The sequence below is a fragment of the Ceratotherium simum genome, chromosome 3, assembly GCF_057802395.1.
Source record: "Ceratotherium simum simum isolate JZ-2026a chromosome 3, ASM5780239v1, whole genome shotgun sequence".
NCBI lineage: Eukaryota > Metazoa > Chordata > Mammalia > Perissodactyla > Rhinocerotidae > Ceratotherium > Ceratotherium simum.
The window spans coordinates 46,887,990-46,904,150 of NC_141902.1; the positions used below are offsets into that span (position 1 = coordinate 46,887,990).

Genomic DNA, 16,161 nt, shown 5'->3' on the forward strand with positions numbered 1-16,161 from the left:
AATGTTTGAATCAGGGCTGACCCCATCAGACTTGGTCTTTGTGAAGCTCATTAGGAGCAGGGTGGAGAATGGATGGGAGAAGGGTGTAAAGTAGGTGTGTGGGAAGCAGGTATCAGGCTGCTAGCATGGTGCAGTGACCACCCACTGCAGGTGGCCATCCGGTGGTGAGTAGGCAGTGTCCAGACGGCATGAGAATCACTACCCTCTAGGGGCAGTTTCCATGTGCCAGACATGAAGCTGGCTCAACCCTCAGGCAGGTGCCTATATCTCCATTTTCAGAGGAAACCAAAGTGTTGAGTGGTTAAGTAGCTTGCCTGCGCTCACCCAGCTAGTAAGTGCTTGCTCCTGACCACTAAGTGCACCGACCCTCTTTATTCAGACCCACAGATTGAGCCCTTCAGACACTGGGGGGCCGGCTCATTACAACCTTGTAATTTGGATTTGGCGATTCCTCCCCCATCCTCTGCCTCCTCAGAGTTTGATAGCAATCAAGGAGATTCTGCTGATGAGGTTGATCGATGAGCTGCTAATATCAAAAATCCTTAGGGGGTTGGCCTGGTGGCACAGTGGTTAAGTTCACGTGTTCCGCTTCGGTGGCCCGGTGTTTGTGGGTTCGGATCCCTGGCACGGACCTACACATTGCTCACCAAGCCATGCTGGGGCAGCGTCCCACATACAAAGTGGAGGAAGATTTGCTTGGATGTTAGCTCAGGGACAGTCTTCCTAAAGCAAAAAGAGGAAGATTGGCAACAGATGTTAGCTCAGGGCCAATCTTCCTCACACAAACGCGCGCGCACACACACACACACACACACACACATATATCTTTAGATCTTTTAAGAGTTTCTTTTCAGTTTTACGTAAACTTTTCCTGGGACTTTTGCATATTCTCCTGAAGTTACTTTGTGAATTTTCACACTGGCTTTCTGTTTGTCTGAATAAAGGGCAAGTTCAGGGCCCTCTGCCTATTGTGTAGCTATTAACCATCCTCTCTCCACGCAGATCCGAGTGATGGTGGACCTGTGCAACAGCACCAAGGGTATCTGCCTGACAGGTAGGCTGTCCTGCACTGACCAAGGGCTGCTCACAGCCCCAACACGTGTGCTGGCCCAAGAGCCAGAGCAGAATGAACACTTAGGAACACTTTAGGTTATAAAAATGCATGTTGGTTTACTTTTACCAGATGTTTTTAATGGGCTAAAAATAAATTGTAATATAATTATGAAAAATAGTATTTTCAGTATTGCCATAGAAATATAGCCATGGAAAATGACTAGGTCTTGGGTAAGTAGAACCGTGTGGTTCCTTGAACCAGGGCCATACATGTTTTCCTTATTCCCTTTAGTTTTTAAAAAGGAAAACAAAGAAAGGAAAAAGACCTTGCTAAGTGGTAGAGTTCTCTTACCAGAAGTAATTATTTCCCTACATCATGCATACAGCATGAATGGGAAACTCTAGAAGCAGACCACTAATTAGTCAAGAAAACACTTTTTATGAAGAGTGCTCTGTGTGGTGCCTACTATGTGCTGGGGGGGGAATGGAGGTTGGTCACACTCTGCCCCCGTCCACACAATGAATGGAGGACAAATGACAGGAGGGAGGGGATCAACCAGGAGGCACATGAAGCCTTGGGACAAGGCGGGCTGATGGATGGGGCAGGGAAGGAGGGGAGTGGTTTTGATATGATTATCTATACCTGAGTCTGACAGAGTCCCGCCTCTCGCCTGAGGAAAGGGGGGCCAGCCTTCGGAAGCTGGGGCAAGGGAAAACACAGACCCCAGAGCAGTCTCCCAATTCATTGCTCCCCCCAACCACCCAGGCTCTAGTCAGGCCCAAGGATGGGCCTACACAGCCTGATTTCAGACACTGCATTTCCTGCCTCTCCAAAAAGGGCGTAGCGTTCTGAGGAAACGGGGAGAAATTATTTTTACATTAAAAGTTTATTATAGAGTAAATACACAGCTCTCATGGGCTTTAAAAAATAACCACAGACTTGGAAGCCATCTGAAGCTTTTGCTGGGCCTCCTCAGTCTATGCCCCAGGTTCTGGAGAGGTCCAGGTCTCGCTTGACAGGGCTGCCCTGGTGGAGGTTGAGAAACCTGCACAGTGTGTATCGAGTCTAGGAAACCTCACCCTTCTCTGCCTCTCGTTATCTGCTGTGCATTAGGAGCACAATGTGAGTTTGTTGAATGACTAAACTTGTGGTTTATGTAAGTGATTAAACAGGGCTGCTGGGCTGGTAAGGAAGACACTTCCCTGAGGAACCCTGAGTCCAAGTCTGACTCTTGTTCACTTTATTTGGCCTCAGAGAGAAAAGCTGTAATTCTGTGGCTTCTTGGGAAATGCTGATTGAATTACTCAAGTCACATTTCGGCCTTCACGAGAAATTAAATATCTTCAGATCAGCTTAGTCTTTTATTCTGAAACTCTTGTGGCTTAAGCATCTTTCTTCCATCTCTGGAGGTCCCTTTTCAGAGTTCCCGCATGTGACAGTAATAAGTGCTAGAGAAATGCTCAGATGGATGGAATTAGAGGCACAAAAGCCCTGTTGAGAGGCACAGGAAAAACCTCTTCCTTTTTGATTTTTATAGTAATAGGAAGAGAGCCAGGCTGTTCAGTGAATGCAGGATGGAGCTATTGAGACAACTTAGGGGAGATTGACGGGGGGCGGGGGATTGCATCCAAGCTGGAAATGGGTTGAAGAGGTTATTCTTTGGCACCTCAAAATGCTTTTTAAAAGCCAGCACCTTCTCATGCTAGCTTGAAATTGGGCCTCCTTTTACACAGAAAGCTCTTCAATTAAAACTTAGGTGGGAAAAGTACAAGTTGCAAAGTGAGGTGGTGCCTTGGGATAGACCAGGCTGCCTGTATTGGGGAAGGGGAGGGCACAGGACAGGGACTGAATTAGCAACTTCAGAGGGAGGTACAGAGAGCCTTGGTCCAGAGCCCCAAGAAGATGCCTGCAGGAGGGGCTGCCAGGGCAGACCCTGGGCTTGGGGCCTGAGAACAAGATCTAGCTTCACACTTTGAAAAAGCTGGCACTTGTTACTTGAGGCTAGTCCAGCTGTGACCATGAGACTCCATTCCCGTTCCTTTTCCGGGACTCAGTTGTGGTTGCTATGGAGACAAGGACAGATGCTGTGTAGTTTTGTGCAGGCTGTGACATCTCAGGCAAATAGTGAAGGCAATTCACCAGCCAGAGTAGGTAGGAGGTTTTGCTCGTGCAGAGTTTGTCAAATAACATATGGTTTTCTGGATGCATCTTACCCCTGAGCCCAGATTTCCTTGGGACCCCAAAAGCATATCTTCTGGAAGAGCAGGTGTCTTGAAGAAGGTAGGTTCTTGGGGTATTCACTTCCAGAGGCCTCCGCATACAGGCTTGTTGGAAAATCTCTAAAGCATCACGTTGCTGAACTGCTTTCCGGCAGACGCACTTCAAAGCCACAGTGCCCACTCTCCTTGCAGCCCAGTGACTCCAACCCAGTGAGGGCACTTGTCACTGCTCCTTATCTCAAACCCAGGCAGACATCAGTAATGAATCACAGTTGCTGCTGAGCATGGCCTCATGTCATTCTTTTCTGGTGTTCCAGAAAGCTGTCCTAATTCATTAGAATTGGCAGTTGAAATAAAACCTATTTGCCATCCCTACTCTCTTTTTTTAAGATTGCCATGGCCATAGTCCAAAGTTGAAATGCACCAAATAAATGGGATTGGACCAAAGCTGCAGTTTAATGGGGCCATGTGAGGAAAGATACCTTTCCAAGTCAGGTGCCCTGGGTCGGGCCCAATAGCTCAGTGGCAGGGGCGGCTGCAGAGGATGTACCAGCAAACATAGGGTGGGAACTGGGGCCTCAAAGCTATAGCCAGTGCAAGCTTTGGTAAACCAATGGACAGGCCCTTCTCAGAAACAGCTAGGGCCGCTCTTCAGTTTTCACTCAACTCGCGTCGCTGAGCAAACTAGCCAGTTGTTTTAGTGCTGGTAGATTCCGGCTCCAAGTTTGAGAGCTTGGGCCCTCTCAGGCCATCCCTGAAGGAGAGCCAGGCATGCCTGACTCCCAGGGGAAAGGGAGACCACACCCTCTTTGGCCAGGGCTCCTGCCTGGCACTGAAGCTGAGGCCGGGGGCATGAGTCCAGAGCCCCAGGCAGTCCTTGCAGGGGTAGGAGTGGGAGCGAATCCAGGACTACAGACCTCGGAGGTGCTTCAGGCATGGCAGTATGGGCTTTATGAAGTTTCATCTTTCACTAGCTCTTTCTAATGCAGCAGAACCAGACTTCACTTTCTGAAATGTTTCTGTTTGGGTTTTTTGGCTTCTTTTTTCCCTCTATCAGCAAGACTTTGGGAAATGTATGGCCACTTCCCGTGTAGTCATTGCTCTTCTAAGCAGGTGCCTTGGGTCAGGCAACACCAGTTCTGACACCAGCCCAGAGTGAAAAGGGAGGTGACTAAAGGGAAATTAGAGACATGGTCTTCCCCTGTGATCTAGAATGGTGGTGGGAGGAGCCAGGCTTTCCAGAGGCCTGTAGTGTTAGCCACTGGCCAGTGCCCACCCTTGAAGACAGGAGGTGAGCCTTATACTTCTTTATTATTCATTTCCCGTGACTGTAGTGCCTGTATTTCCTGTCTCATTTAAGGTTCTTCTGTTTGCTGGTAGCAGGAACCCACTAGAGCTATTTGAGAAAAAAAAGGGAAGCGGGGGGTTACAAATTATTATGAGGATAGAGGAAGGTATTTGTCAACATAGGTTAAGCTTATGCTCTGATAATAATTAAACCATAAAATCTCAGTGGCTTAACACAGCAAAGGCTTGTTTCTCACTCCACAAATTCCAGTGAAGTATAGATGCCTAAAAGATCCAAGCTACTGCCATCTTGTGGCTCCATCATCTCAACACCAGGCACCAAGGCTGCCCCCAAGGGGAAAAGAGGTCCAAAGGATGGCACGGGGTGCTTTAAAAGGCCAGGCCTGGAAATATCTCCCATCTCCCCAGCGGATCCCACTGGCAGAACCCAGACATTCACACTGCCCTAACCTAACCACAAGGAAGCCGACCTAACCACAAGGAAGGCTAGGAAATGTAGTCTTTCTGTCAGTCCAGGAAGGGGACAACAAAACTGGCTTTGGTGAACACAAAGCTTGCCTCACCATAAGGGTATCTCAAGACAGACCAAGAGGGCAGGGACAGCAGCTGGACCCCAGGGGGCTGGAACCGGGAACTGGAAAGCCCCCAGGAACCCACACGCCTCCCCTCCGAGACTTTCTGACCCTCTGAGGACACCCTGTCTCTCATCTCTGCTTCTCTCAACTTTGTTCCCTTCTCTCTGCAGGCTGGCGTTTGTTAACTGTGCATGGCCGTCCGCAGACCTCTAGTTTACATAACTAGGGCATCGTGGGTCAATTTTAGATTTCAAGGAGAAGAAAAAAGTCTAAGTGGCTCAGCTCCTATCAAGCATCCAGCTAATTGTAATCGACTCTGGCTAGGAGTGTGGGGTGGGGATAGACAGAACCAGCTAACATCATTTGCAGGGCCCAGTGCACAATGAAAATGCAGGAAAAATGCTTTTTCCTTTCCTCCAAGGTCTCGCTCTTCACCTGCTATGGTGGGCTTCTTGTTTGCTATTTAATGTCATACTCCCCGAGGTGTGGGATACTAACCCAGCAAGTACAGACCCTCTCAGGCACAGGGGGCCTCACCCTGTGACTCAGGCACGCAGGGCACGCACCCAACCATAGCCTTCCCTGCACTTGCGCCTGGGCCCCCACTGGGGTGGAAGGTGGCGGCGGTCACTGATGGGGTAGGGGGTGGGGAGGACACATCAGGGGGCAGGGAGCAGGTGGCAGAAAACCTGTCCTGGGGAGGCAGTGGAGGCACTGGAGGCGGGACCACATAGGAACCAAGGCTCCAAGCCTCCTGGAACATGCTCCATCATCCCATTGGACTTCATTTACAAAACACAGATTCAACCATAATATTATTAAGAAATTCTAGAAGGTAACCCCAGAGCATTAAACCCAAGTGTGGAGCCATTTCTGAGTGTGGGGTCCTGTCAGCTGCACTGGTGGCAGGCCCAGGAAAGCAGCCCTGCATGCAGTGTTACTAAGAACATGACAGTCCATGCGTATTCCTAGAGGGTCTGTTATTCAAGAAGAGAAGAAAGGTCAGGAGCTGAGAAAATATGCTGAAATACGGTTTTCTAAACACCTCGTTGGCACATACTATTTGACCTTTGACATTATTACAATGATGCATATTTGAGGCTTCTTCCGAGTACAAGGGGCCCTTGGGCAGCTCAGTTGGCATCCTGAGAGGACATTGGAACAGAGGCTTGGCATCGCTATATTACTCTAGAGCTCTTTGAAACCCTTTGTCATCTGTCAACTCTTCTGAAATTCTCTTTTCCATTAGCTTCAGGACGCAGGGCCTGCTGGCTTCCCTCCTACGTCTTCGGATCACTCTCTCTTTCCTGGTGCCTCTTCTATCGCGTGCCTCCCTCCAAATGGGGTATATCCCTTCTCTCTCTCCATCCCAAAATTTGGCCCAGACATTTTACTCTTGCCTCAAGACTAGGAGTTCTCAACATTCTTAGGGTCCCCTTTAAAGATCTGCTGATAGTGACTTATTCTTTCCCCAGAAAATTTTCACATCAGGTCAGGGGAACCCAGGACCATCTACATCCCAATCATCTGTGGTGTTTGGTAAAAATGCAGGTTCCTGGGCCTCACTCTAAATCCAAACTGAATTAGAATCTCCAGATGGGGCCCAGGTATCTGCATTTTAACAAGCATTCCAGATAATTCTATGGAATCAAGTGACTAAGAACTGTAGCCATAGCCTGTCTGTGGACCTCAGGTCAATGCCAGGAAACTCTCATCTACACACCTCACTATAGGGACACCCTTGGCCATGGCTAATGTGTCCCAAATATACAGTGCCAGCCAGGACCTCTCTCCAATAGTCCTGCTGCACAGAAATGGTTATTGGACTGTCTTGAGAACGCTCAAAACCTTCCATATACAGTGAGTCTTGCTCGTTTGCCTTTTTATCGGCCAATCAGCACATCTGAATTTGGCTCCATCTGGAGTTGGGGATGATGATTGATTGATTTCTTCTGACTTCTGTCAACTGTCCACATCACCCCCTGACCAGTGTGTGTGTGTGTGTGCACGCATGCGTGCCATCCGGTAATGAAGTCATGTTGCTACAGGCTACACCAACCCTAGAAAATATGGTGCCATTTTCAGCAAATCATGTTTGCCCAAAGTAGGACTGTATGTACTGAAAGCATATCCCCAAATACACGTTCTCCTGAGAGTCCCCGTGTCTGTCAAGTAGCCTCTCTCTGTCAGTATCCTAGGCTCCCAGCCACCTGAGAGGCCTCCTTCTTCGCCTCCTACCCAATCAGATGTGGAGTCTGCTCATTCTTCAGCTGAAATACCTCTTGAAATTCTAGCTGTCTCTACAACTCTACAGTCACCAACCACACTTATCCACAAACTTGTCCCTAATTTTAACTACAAAGATTCTCTGGGTATTTTCTCCCCACGGCCCCTCTCCCGCACCCTCTGTCTCTCTCCCATCTCATTTCCTAGTTCTGTTCAACTTCCATCTACAGAGAGGATCTCAGATGCACACTGATTTCACGGTGTCATCCCCCTGCTTAAGAATCTACCATAGCTCCCTACTGCCTCGCAGATACCGTCTACACCTCTCTGCTTGGCATTCCAGTGCTTCTGCCCCACATCCACCGCATCAAGTGCTTTCTCAGTCTTATCTCTATGCACACCGGCTTGGCCGGTCTTCTTCCTTTCTCTCACCCTGAATCGTGCATGTGCTCGCCTTTGCTCCCGCTGGTGCCCTCCTGGGATGCCCAGCCCTCACCCCCGCAGCCACCTCAGGCCCTTGTTTCCTTAGTGCCCCAGCTCACGGCACACCGTCTCTGGAGGCCTTAGACTGCTGTGTGCCCACACTGCCCCAGCACCGCTTTGGGGGTGGCTTCTCTGTAGCTCCCTCACATTTCATTGTGGTTTCAAAGTGTCTACCTTTCCCAGGTAGGTTGTAAACACAACAGACACAGGGGCCAAGATTTCTGCTTCTTGGTAGATTTTGGTGCACTTAGTTGCTTAGTAAATGATGATTTTTATCAAAGGTCACAAGCTTGGATTTATGGAAAGACCTTTCCACTCTATATGGACAATCATTATATGTGGTCTGGAAAAACAAAAGCAACTCATCTGCTCATATTACAACCTCAGTGGCTTGTCTGAGTGCTGAAATAGAATCGTTGATGATAAGACTCTCCTATTTGCAGAAGCAAAATTGTTTTGTTGGATTATGTGTAAATGGTTCATCTGAACCCCTGAAATCCTTGGGTAATTACACAGTAAGGAAGGTATTTGTTACCTGATCTGGGCCCTCAGTTTTTCTCAGGCTATTTCATGCAACAAAACAGAGACCCAGCTTCTGCTCTCAATTCTCCTCAGTGTCCTAGAGAAGACAAGCCAGCTGGATGAGATCTCTTGGGACTGCTCTTGTGACAGCCAGATCTCAGCCCCGTAATGACAGTGCTTACCATTTGCCGAGAGTTCCCTGTGCCAGGGCTGCACTGGTGCCCACCCTCATTGTCACCAAGCCTCATTTAATTAAGTTGATTGCTTGAGAGCTGACTGATTTATGAATCTATAGTGAAGGCAGCTCATAAATTATTCTTGGTCCGTTGAAACTTAAGCAAAAGTGGTTTTGATTGGCAGATGGCTCTTTGATTTGCAAAAGGATCTTTGGGGCAGATATACCAAGTTATAAATAAAAGGCATGGGGTGGCTTCTTAGGGCCAGTAGATGGTTAGTACATTTTGAGAGGGGAAGGTGCTCTTGGCTTTTGGGGTGCTGGCTTTGTTTTCTTCCACCCGGGGTTTATCATCTAAATTTCTTTTTCTGTTGTAGGACCACCTGGCCCACCAGGTAAGAGCGCATGGACTTTCTTAGTTCGCAGGGAGGATATGGGTGGCTGGCTCCCCAGGATCCCTCAGAAGGGACTGAGGTGGGGAAGGGGGAAGAGTCTGGAGGCAGCCCAATTACGACTATTTGCCTGTCCTTCCCTCTATCCCAGTGACGAGCTCTCCTGCCTCCTCCCACCTGAGAACCTGCCATCACCATTCCCCTCCCACCTGTCACTGCTTCAGGTGCAGGCAGTAAAGGTGGAGAAGGAAGGGAAGAAGCAGGAGGGAATCTGGAAAATGCATTGATGCCTACCCAGTTTCATTGGCTAAAAGAAATCACGTTAACTTCAGTGAAGATTTTTTTAAATGTACCTATTTCTGTGTTTTCACACAGGACCTCCGGGAATTGGCGGGTTACCAGGACACAACGGGTCAGATGGACAGCCTGGTCCCCAGGGCCCGAAAGGCGAAAAAGGAGCAAATGGAAAAAGAGGAAAAATGGGTATTTTGGCAACTCTTCTAATTAATTTTCTTGTTGCTTGTGTCCCTACTGCATTTTGGCTGGGCTAAAGCTGTGTGCACTGGACATGAAGTATTGTGTCTCTGCGTGGAAGGCTGGCTTAACTCCTGCCTGGAAGCGCCTGTGCTCTGCCGTGCCAAGGGCATTCTTTTTGGTTCAGCTCTGACAAAGGTTTATCTCCAACTAGAGAAGCAGTCTCCGTGGGAGCTGATTCCCACCCTTCTCCTTGCTCTGATGCAGACCCACAGATGGAAGGGGCAGGAGAGGGCAGCCCTGGGGAGGGGCACTCCATGGGCTGTGTGGTGGCTGTATGTGTAATGCCCCAAGTTCTTTCGAGGGTCAGTTCCTGTCTTGCCCTCTCACTGCCTCCTCCTCCCCAGAAAATCTTTGTGTTTGATTGAAATCAATTAACCATGTTGGCCCCTGGTTTTCCTGGCTAGAGGAATAACTAGAACAATTTGCATAAAATGGCAGCATCCAGGCATCAGGGCACTCAGGTCATATGGCCCCAGCTGTCACGGTGTCCTGTCCAGGGGTCATAGGACAGTTGCAAAGATGTGGCTGGCATCTCCGAGGGACTTGCTCTGCCCTGCTGTGAGTGGCAGCCTTGCCATCAGCCAGGCAAAGGCCCAGAAGCACTACGGTGTCAGATGTGTCCAGGGAGCAGTGAGAAGCAGGGGCGCATGCAGGGCCTGGCAGGAGGCTGGGCACATGGTGGGGCAAGTTCTGGAGGGCTCTGAGCGCCAATCCTGGGGGTCCGTGGAGAAGGACTGGGCAGATTCACTGAAGAAAGCTGGCGCGTGGCATGGTGGAGGCTCGAGTGCAGGGGTCAAGTCTGCTCAAGAAGCTGCCAGGGAGGCCCGGCTCTTAGACACTGTGGGGGCTGGAGGCTGCACCATATTCTCTTGTTGATTTTCACCCTCTTGGCTCTACTCACCCCAACTCACTTGGACAGGCCCTGGGCTAGAAGAACTACTCGAAGATTCTTCCAGACAGCACAGTAACCCCTTCCAGCACCTCTGCTCTTATTCCCATAAGCAATTTAAGTGAAGACCGGTGGAGAGGGAGAAAATTGTTGAGGGCCTCGGCCACTTGGCAAAGCCTACATACTCCTGTTCCCAGGGGGCAACCTCTGAAAATAGGCACACACGGCCCAAGTCAGCTCAGCCCTCGGGAGGCCAGCAATCACAGCCAGAATTACAGAGCAGTCGTGGATCGTTACTTGTCGGATAATAATTATAATTATAAATGAACATCAGTGTCGAATAATGATGACCATCAGTGTGCAGGCATTTGGTTTAACCTGGGAAGACCCCAAAAATATGATCCAGTCCTCAGCATTCAGCAATGAGTATTTTGAGGGCCAACTGTGAGGGGGAGGGGGCCGCCATACTAGCACCGGGCATGGGGCAGGTGGGAAGGGGGTGATTTTCAAAAAGATTTTTGAGACAGAAACCTGGCTTTGAAGAGATGTGCTTAGCATGCAGCCCACAACCCAGTGAGGGCAGAAAAGAAAGAGTTCATTCATTTATATAACACATATTTACTTGGAGGGTACTGTTCTAGATACTGGAGATCCAGAAACGAAAAAGCCGACAAAACGCCTGCCTTCATGCAGCTTACATTCTAGTCTGGGCAGGTGGACAATAAGCAGATAAATAAGTAGAATATATCGTCTGTTACATGGTGCTAAGTGCGAAAGAAAAAAATAGAGCAAGGAGGGGGCTGGGAAGTGGTTGTGGGTGGGGGTGTGATTGCAGATCGGGAGGCCAGGGACCTGGAGGCAAACGCCTGGAGGAGATGGAGAAGGAGTCCTGGGGCTCTGGGGCAGGGGGTTCCAGCAGAGCGTGTGAGTCCGGCATGCCTGCAGAGTCTGAGGATCCCCAAGGAGGCCAGGGCGGCCAGACAGAGAGGATGAGAGGTGAGCATGGTGGAGCTGAGACCAGAGAAGGAAGAAGGCCAACTCAGGTTGGCCCTGGGCGTTTGAAGAACTGTGGTTCTTACACAGAGTGTGATGGGGAGGATTTGCAGCAGAGCAGAGACCTGCCCTGCTACATCGGCGAAAGGATCACCCAGCAGCTGTGCTGAGGGAGGCTGCGGGAGGGAAAGGAGGGGGCTTGCAGCAGGAGACAGCAGTGGACAGGTGAGAAGTTGCCAGATTCTGTTTGTCCATGGAGGTTGACCAAATCCTCGGTTTCCTGGAGATCCCATGGGAACTGCAGCAAAGATGCAGACCCTCCTCTGTGGCAGTCTTTCAGTGAGGGAGGCCTCCTGGGGTCAGCGGTGTCAGAACCAGAAGCTTCCACTGAGGTTGAGGATAGAACTTGAGTCACCAAGGGCCCCAGCAGAGAGTTCTTGCCCCAAGGCCAGGGGAAGGGAAGACTAACCACCATTCTAGATAGATAAAGACAAAGGCTATTTGAAGAGCCTGGCTCTGTGGAAAGAGCTTGTTGGAAGCATTGCTCAGCCCTGGGCCAGCTCAGACTCTGGCCTGCACCCATCAGACCCTAGAGCAAGGCCTGTGGTGTCCCCGGTCACCCTGCCAAAGGCCCTGGGGCTGTGCTTTCCCTCCCTACCCCCTTCCAGAACCCTAGGATGGATTCCTACCCTACCCAGCACTCAACCTTATTGCAGGGAGTGGGAGGGGGGACCAGAGCTGCCAGGCCACAGAGGGGAAATGGCTTTATTCTGAGAGCAACGAGAAGCTGCTGAGGGGTTTCAAGGAGGAGACAGTGACATGATCATATCTGCCTTTCTAAAATGCCACTGCGGCTGCTGCGTGGAGAACACGTTGGAATGAGCTCACAAGTGGAGCAAGAGTGGCCAGTGGAGGCAAGGAGACAGTTCAGAAGCTACTCAGTGTGCAGGCAGCAGGGATGGCAGGAGGGGTGTGGAAAGACCGACGGAGCTGAGTGATGTTTGGGGGTGAAGTCAGCAGTACTTGGTGGTGGGTGGATATAAGCAGAAAGGTGGAGGGAGGCACCGAGACCCACTACGAGGCTCTGTCCTGCCGGCCTGCTCTTCCGTGAGCTGGGGAGCCCCGCACTGACTCAGGTTCGAGGGGACAGTCACGGGCTCAGGTGGGATATGCTGAGATTCAGATGCCTTGAGACGTCCAGGAGCAGACATCATGGGGCCTTGGGCATGCGGGTCTGAGGTCAGAGGAGACCATGGGGCTAGAGGTATATATTAGGGCGTCATCTGAGGCCATGGGCATGTGGGCAGGGGTGTGGTCACTTAGGGAGGGAGCTACTGGGAGAGGACAGCCTGGGTCAAGCCCTGAGAAGCAACAACATCTAGTGGCCAAATAGGAGAGGATGAGCTGGCAAAGGAGGCTGAGCATGGGACTGAGCAGCGGGAGGGACACCAGACAGGGTGGGGATGTCGGGGATGTTAGTCAGCAAACATTTATTGGGTGGGTTCCAGGTTCTAGTGGGGAAACAAAACAGATGCAGCCCCTATTCTGGAACTTTCCATCTGTGGTAGGAAGGCAGACATTAAGTCAATAATCAAATACATCTGTAATCACAATGTGAGATGCACATTTGAAGGAAAGAACAGGGTGTTATGAGATACAGTACAGAGAGGGAGGGTTAGGGAGGTAACGTCTGAGGTCAGACCTAAAGGATGGCAGCGAGGGACAGAGTGGCCCAGGTGGAATGCAGGACACCTGCAAAGGCTGTGGCAGTGCAGCTGGGGGAGGTGGGGTGTACAGCAAGATGAGGCTGGAGGCAGGGGCCAGGCCCTTCCAGAGCCTTCAGATTAGTGCTCTGGGTCTCCGTGTCTGCTCCCAGGAAGGCACTGCAGGGTCTCACACGGGACATGACCTGCTGAGTCAGGGTCATGACTGTAGAGATTGACCAGTCTTTATTGAAGCTGAGAGTTCAAGGATCACGAGTGGTTTGCAGGGCAGAAGTAGGAGAGGGGAGGAGTAGGAGTGCATTCCAGAAAGAGGGAACAAGAAGAGCCATTTCCAAACACAGGAAAAACAACTGTGTTCCACAGAGATAGGACTGTGCACTCTAGCAGTAAATAGCTAACGTTTATTGTCAGGCCCTACCCATCTCATGTAGACTTCATAACAACCCTAAGGAGATGGATATTTTTATTAGCCATATTTTTTCCACATGAAGAAGCCTTATCTTTCTGTTTCTTAAACAGGCCAAGCCCATCCTTGCCCCAGGGCCTTTGCACTGCTGTGCCCACTGCCTGGAATGCCTTCTCCCTGCCCTTCCTGCAGCTGGTCCTTCCCATGGGGCAGGTCTCAGGTCACATGTCATCTCCTCTTCGATTGTCCCTGACCTCTGTGTCTGGCCCCTGCCTCGCCCATTCAGTCACATTTCTTGCTCTCTTTCAAAACACGTATCCCACCCTGAAATTCTCTCCTTGTGTTTGCTTGTTGATATGCTGATGGTCTGACTCCGTAGGGAGAATATGAGGGCCATGAGAGCCAGGCCGTGTGTCTTGCACTCCAGTGCCTGGAACACCCAGTGAAGGAGGGCAATAACGTCATTGTAGAACAAATGGACATAGCTTTACTGATGTCAAAAAGCTAATAAGTGGAGGACTTGAATCCAGGTTCTGACTCCTAGATCCCTGCTCTTAACCACGACTGCACTGAACTTCCAGGCTTGAGGAGATTGGGCCCGAGTTGTGAGAGCATGTTATTGGAGGTGCCGCAGAGCAGGTGCAGGCGGGAAAGAAGCCTGGGCCTCCGGAGCTGGTACCGTTAACTGTTGAAGGGTGTGGGGCTGCAGACGCCCTGCAACCTGAGCTGACGTTAGGTCTTACTGGGAGGGCTGGGAGGGTGGCAGCCCTTCACAGAGGCCTGCAGGACGTGTGCAAGAACCCACAGTTCAATGAGTAATTACCTGCCAGGCAGAGTTGATTTTGTGCCTCTTTTTCCCTATATTCGAGGCAGAGGGGAGCACCTGCCTCCATCCCCAACCACTCTGAGGCCTTGGGCTAGTCACTCCACCATTGGGCCTCGGTCCTCATCTGCAGACTGCACAGGCTGGGTTCCAACAATTCTAACATGGTTCTAGTTTTTAAATAGTGTTCTGCAGTGTTTGTCTATGAAGGAGAGACCATGTCTTCTATATTCTATTATTTGGCACAGCTCTCAGCCAGGCCCCAGTTGAGGCCCAATAAATGCTTGAAGAATGAAGAATGAATGCATGAATGCGTGCATGAACGGGAAGAATAGAACACAGTTTCTGTCCCTAAGGCTTACGGTCCAGTTGAAAGGGAGGGTGATCTTACACACAGCATGTACTCAATAATTGGTTATTCTGCTTTGAAGACTGCTTTACAGTGCCCAGTAGGTAATACTGCCAGAAGAAAAAGCTAGACTTTGCTGTGCAGATAATGAACAGGAGGGCCCTGCGTAGAGGATGGACTGTGCAATAGAGCTAAGTGTAAAGGACAGGAGAGAGAAGTATGATGGACATCTTGGAAACAAGTAGAGGGGAAGTGGGGAGGGCATTGCAGGGGGAGGACGGAAAGGACTCGCCTGAGGGAACTGTTAGTGAGGCTGCCCAGGCTAGACAAGGGTGGCGCCAGCGGCTTCAGCTCCATGTCTGCACGAGCAGCCGGACCCCCTGTGGGCTCTTGAGAAGAAGACTAACCTGATAAAATGAGAGTTGAAGAGCTCTAGCCTAACAGGAGTTTGAAGTATGAAAGATAAGCCTCAGTTTCTGACCTGAGGAATGCTAAGAACCATGGTGGAATCATCGCATGGAGCCAAAGCCTGAAGGCTTGGGTTGAGTCCTGGCTCCTCCACTTACTAGATGTGAGCCCTTGGGCAAGTCACTTAACCGCTCTGTGTCACCTTTCCTCATCTGTATAATGGGGACAATAAAATATCACCTCATAGTTTTGTTAGGAGGATGAAATGAGGTAATATATATAAAGCGCTTGGAATAGATCCTGACACCTAGGAAGCGCTCTATTAGTGTTAGCTTCCAAAAATGGGGAAGGAGAAGCTTGGTTTTAGACCAAAAGGAAATCTAAGTGGAAACACCTGTGTTCATCTGAAAACACTGACTTAAATTTGGAGAGAAGAATCGGACTTAAAATGGGTGGAAATGATGTCAGAACGAGCATCTTCTATGAAGTTTGACATTCTATTGCCTCAAAACCAAGCATTTTCTTTCCCTCCATCTGTCTCTCACTGAAGAGTTAATGCTGCGTCGTCTTCTCTAAAAACCAAATCCCCATAAAAACAGAAATAAACGCCCCCCTCCTTATTCATCCTAGTCTTGGGACTGGGTTTTGTGCAACACCCTCCTGTCCCCTTTCTCCCTGCCTGAGCCTGTGACAGATGGTCCTGCCAAAAATAAGACGTCCTCCTTCACCCCCTGCTGAGAAGTTGATAGAATTGACCCCAGCAACATCACACAACCTCAAACTCTAACGCTGGTAAAATGGTTTGTTTTGAGTGGGCGCTACCAGGGAAGAAAAATAGCAGAGAGCCACTTCTAGCACACAAGTTAAGCGAGCAGAATCAGGCCTTTCTTCTCTGGCAGAAAATGCTGACTCAAAGCCTGCCAGGAGTCACTGGACAAACAATGCCAGGGTCTAGGCCACAAAGTGTAATAGGGTCACTGGGCATGGCTGAGTCAGGGCAGGGTAGAAAGTGCCACACACGGGTCCTCCGATGGTGAACGCGCTTAGGTGGCGCTGTACTCAACAGCAGTGCATGGCC

General features: G+C 50.1%; 1 protein-coding gene across 1 annotated transcript in view; it reads left to right on the forward strand.

Annotated features, from left to right (window-relative positions):
* The window catches only part of GLDN (gliomedin), a 58,382-nt gene that overhangs the window by 26,252 nt on the left and 15,969 nt on the right, over positions 1 to 16,161 (forward strand). Inside the window, exons 2-4 of the mRNA XM_004421578.3 lie at positions 1,003 to 1,054; positions 8,940 to 8,957; positions 9,330 to 9,437. Of these exons, the coding sequence (XP_004421635.2) occupies positions 1,003 to 1,054; positions 8,940 to 8,957; positions 9,330 to 9,437 (178 nt within the window). The remainder of the gene's footprint in view (positions 1 to 1,002; positions 1,055 to 8,939; positions 8,958 to 9,329; positions 9,438 to 16,161) is intronic.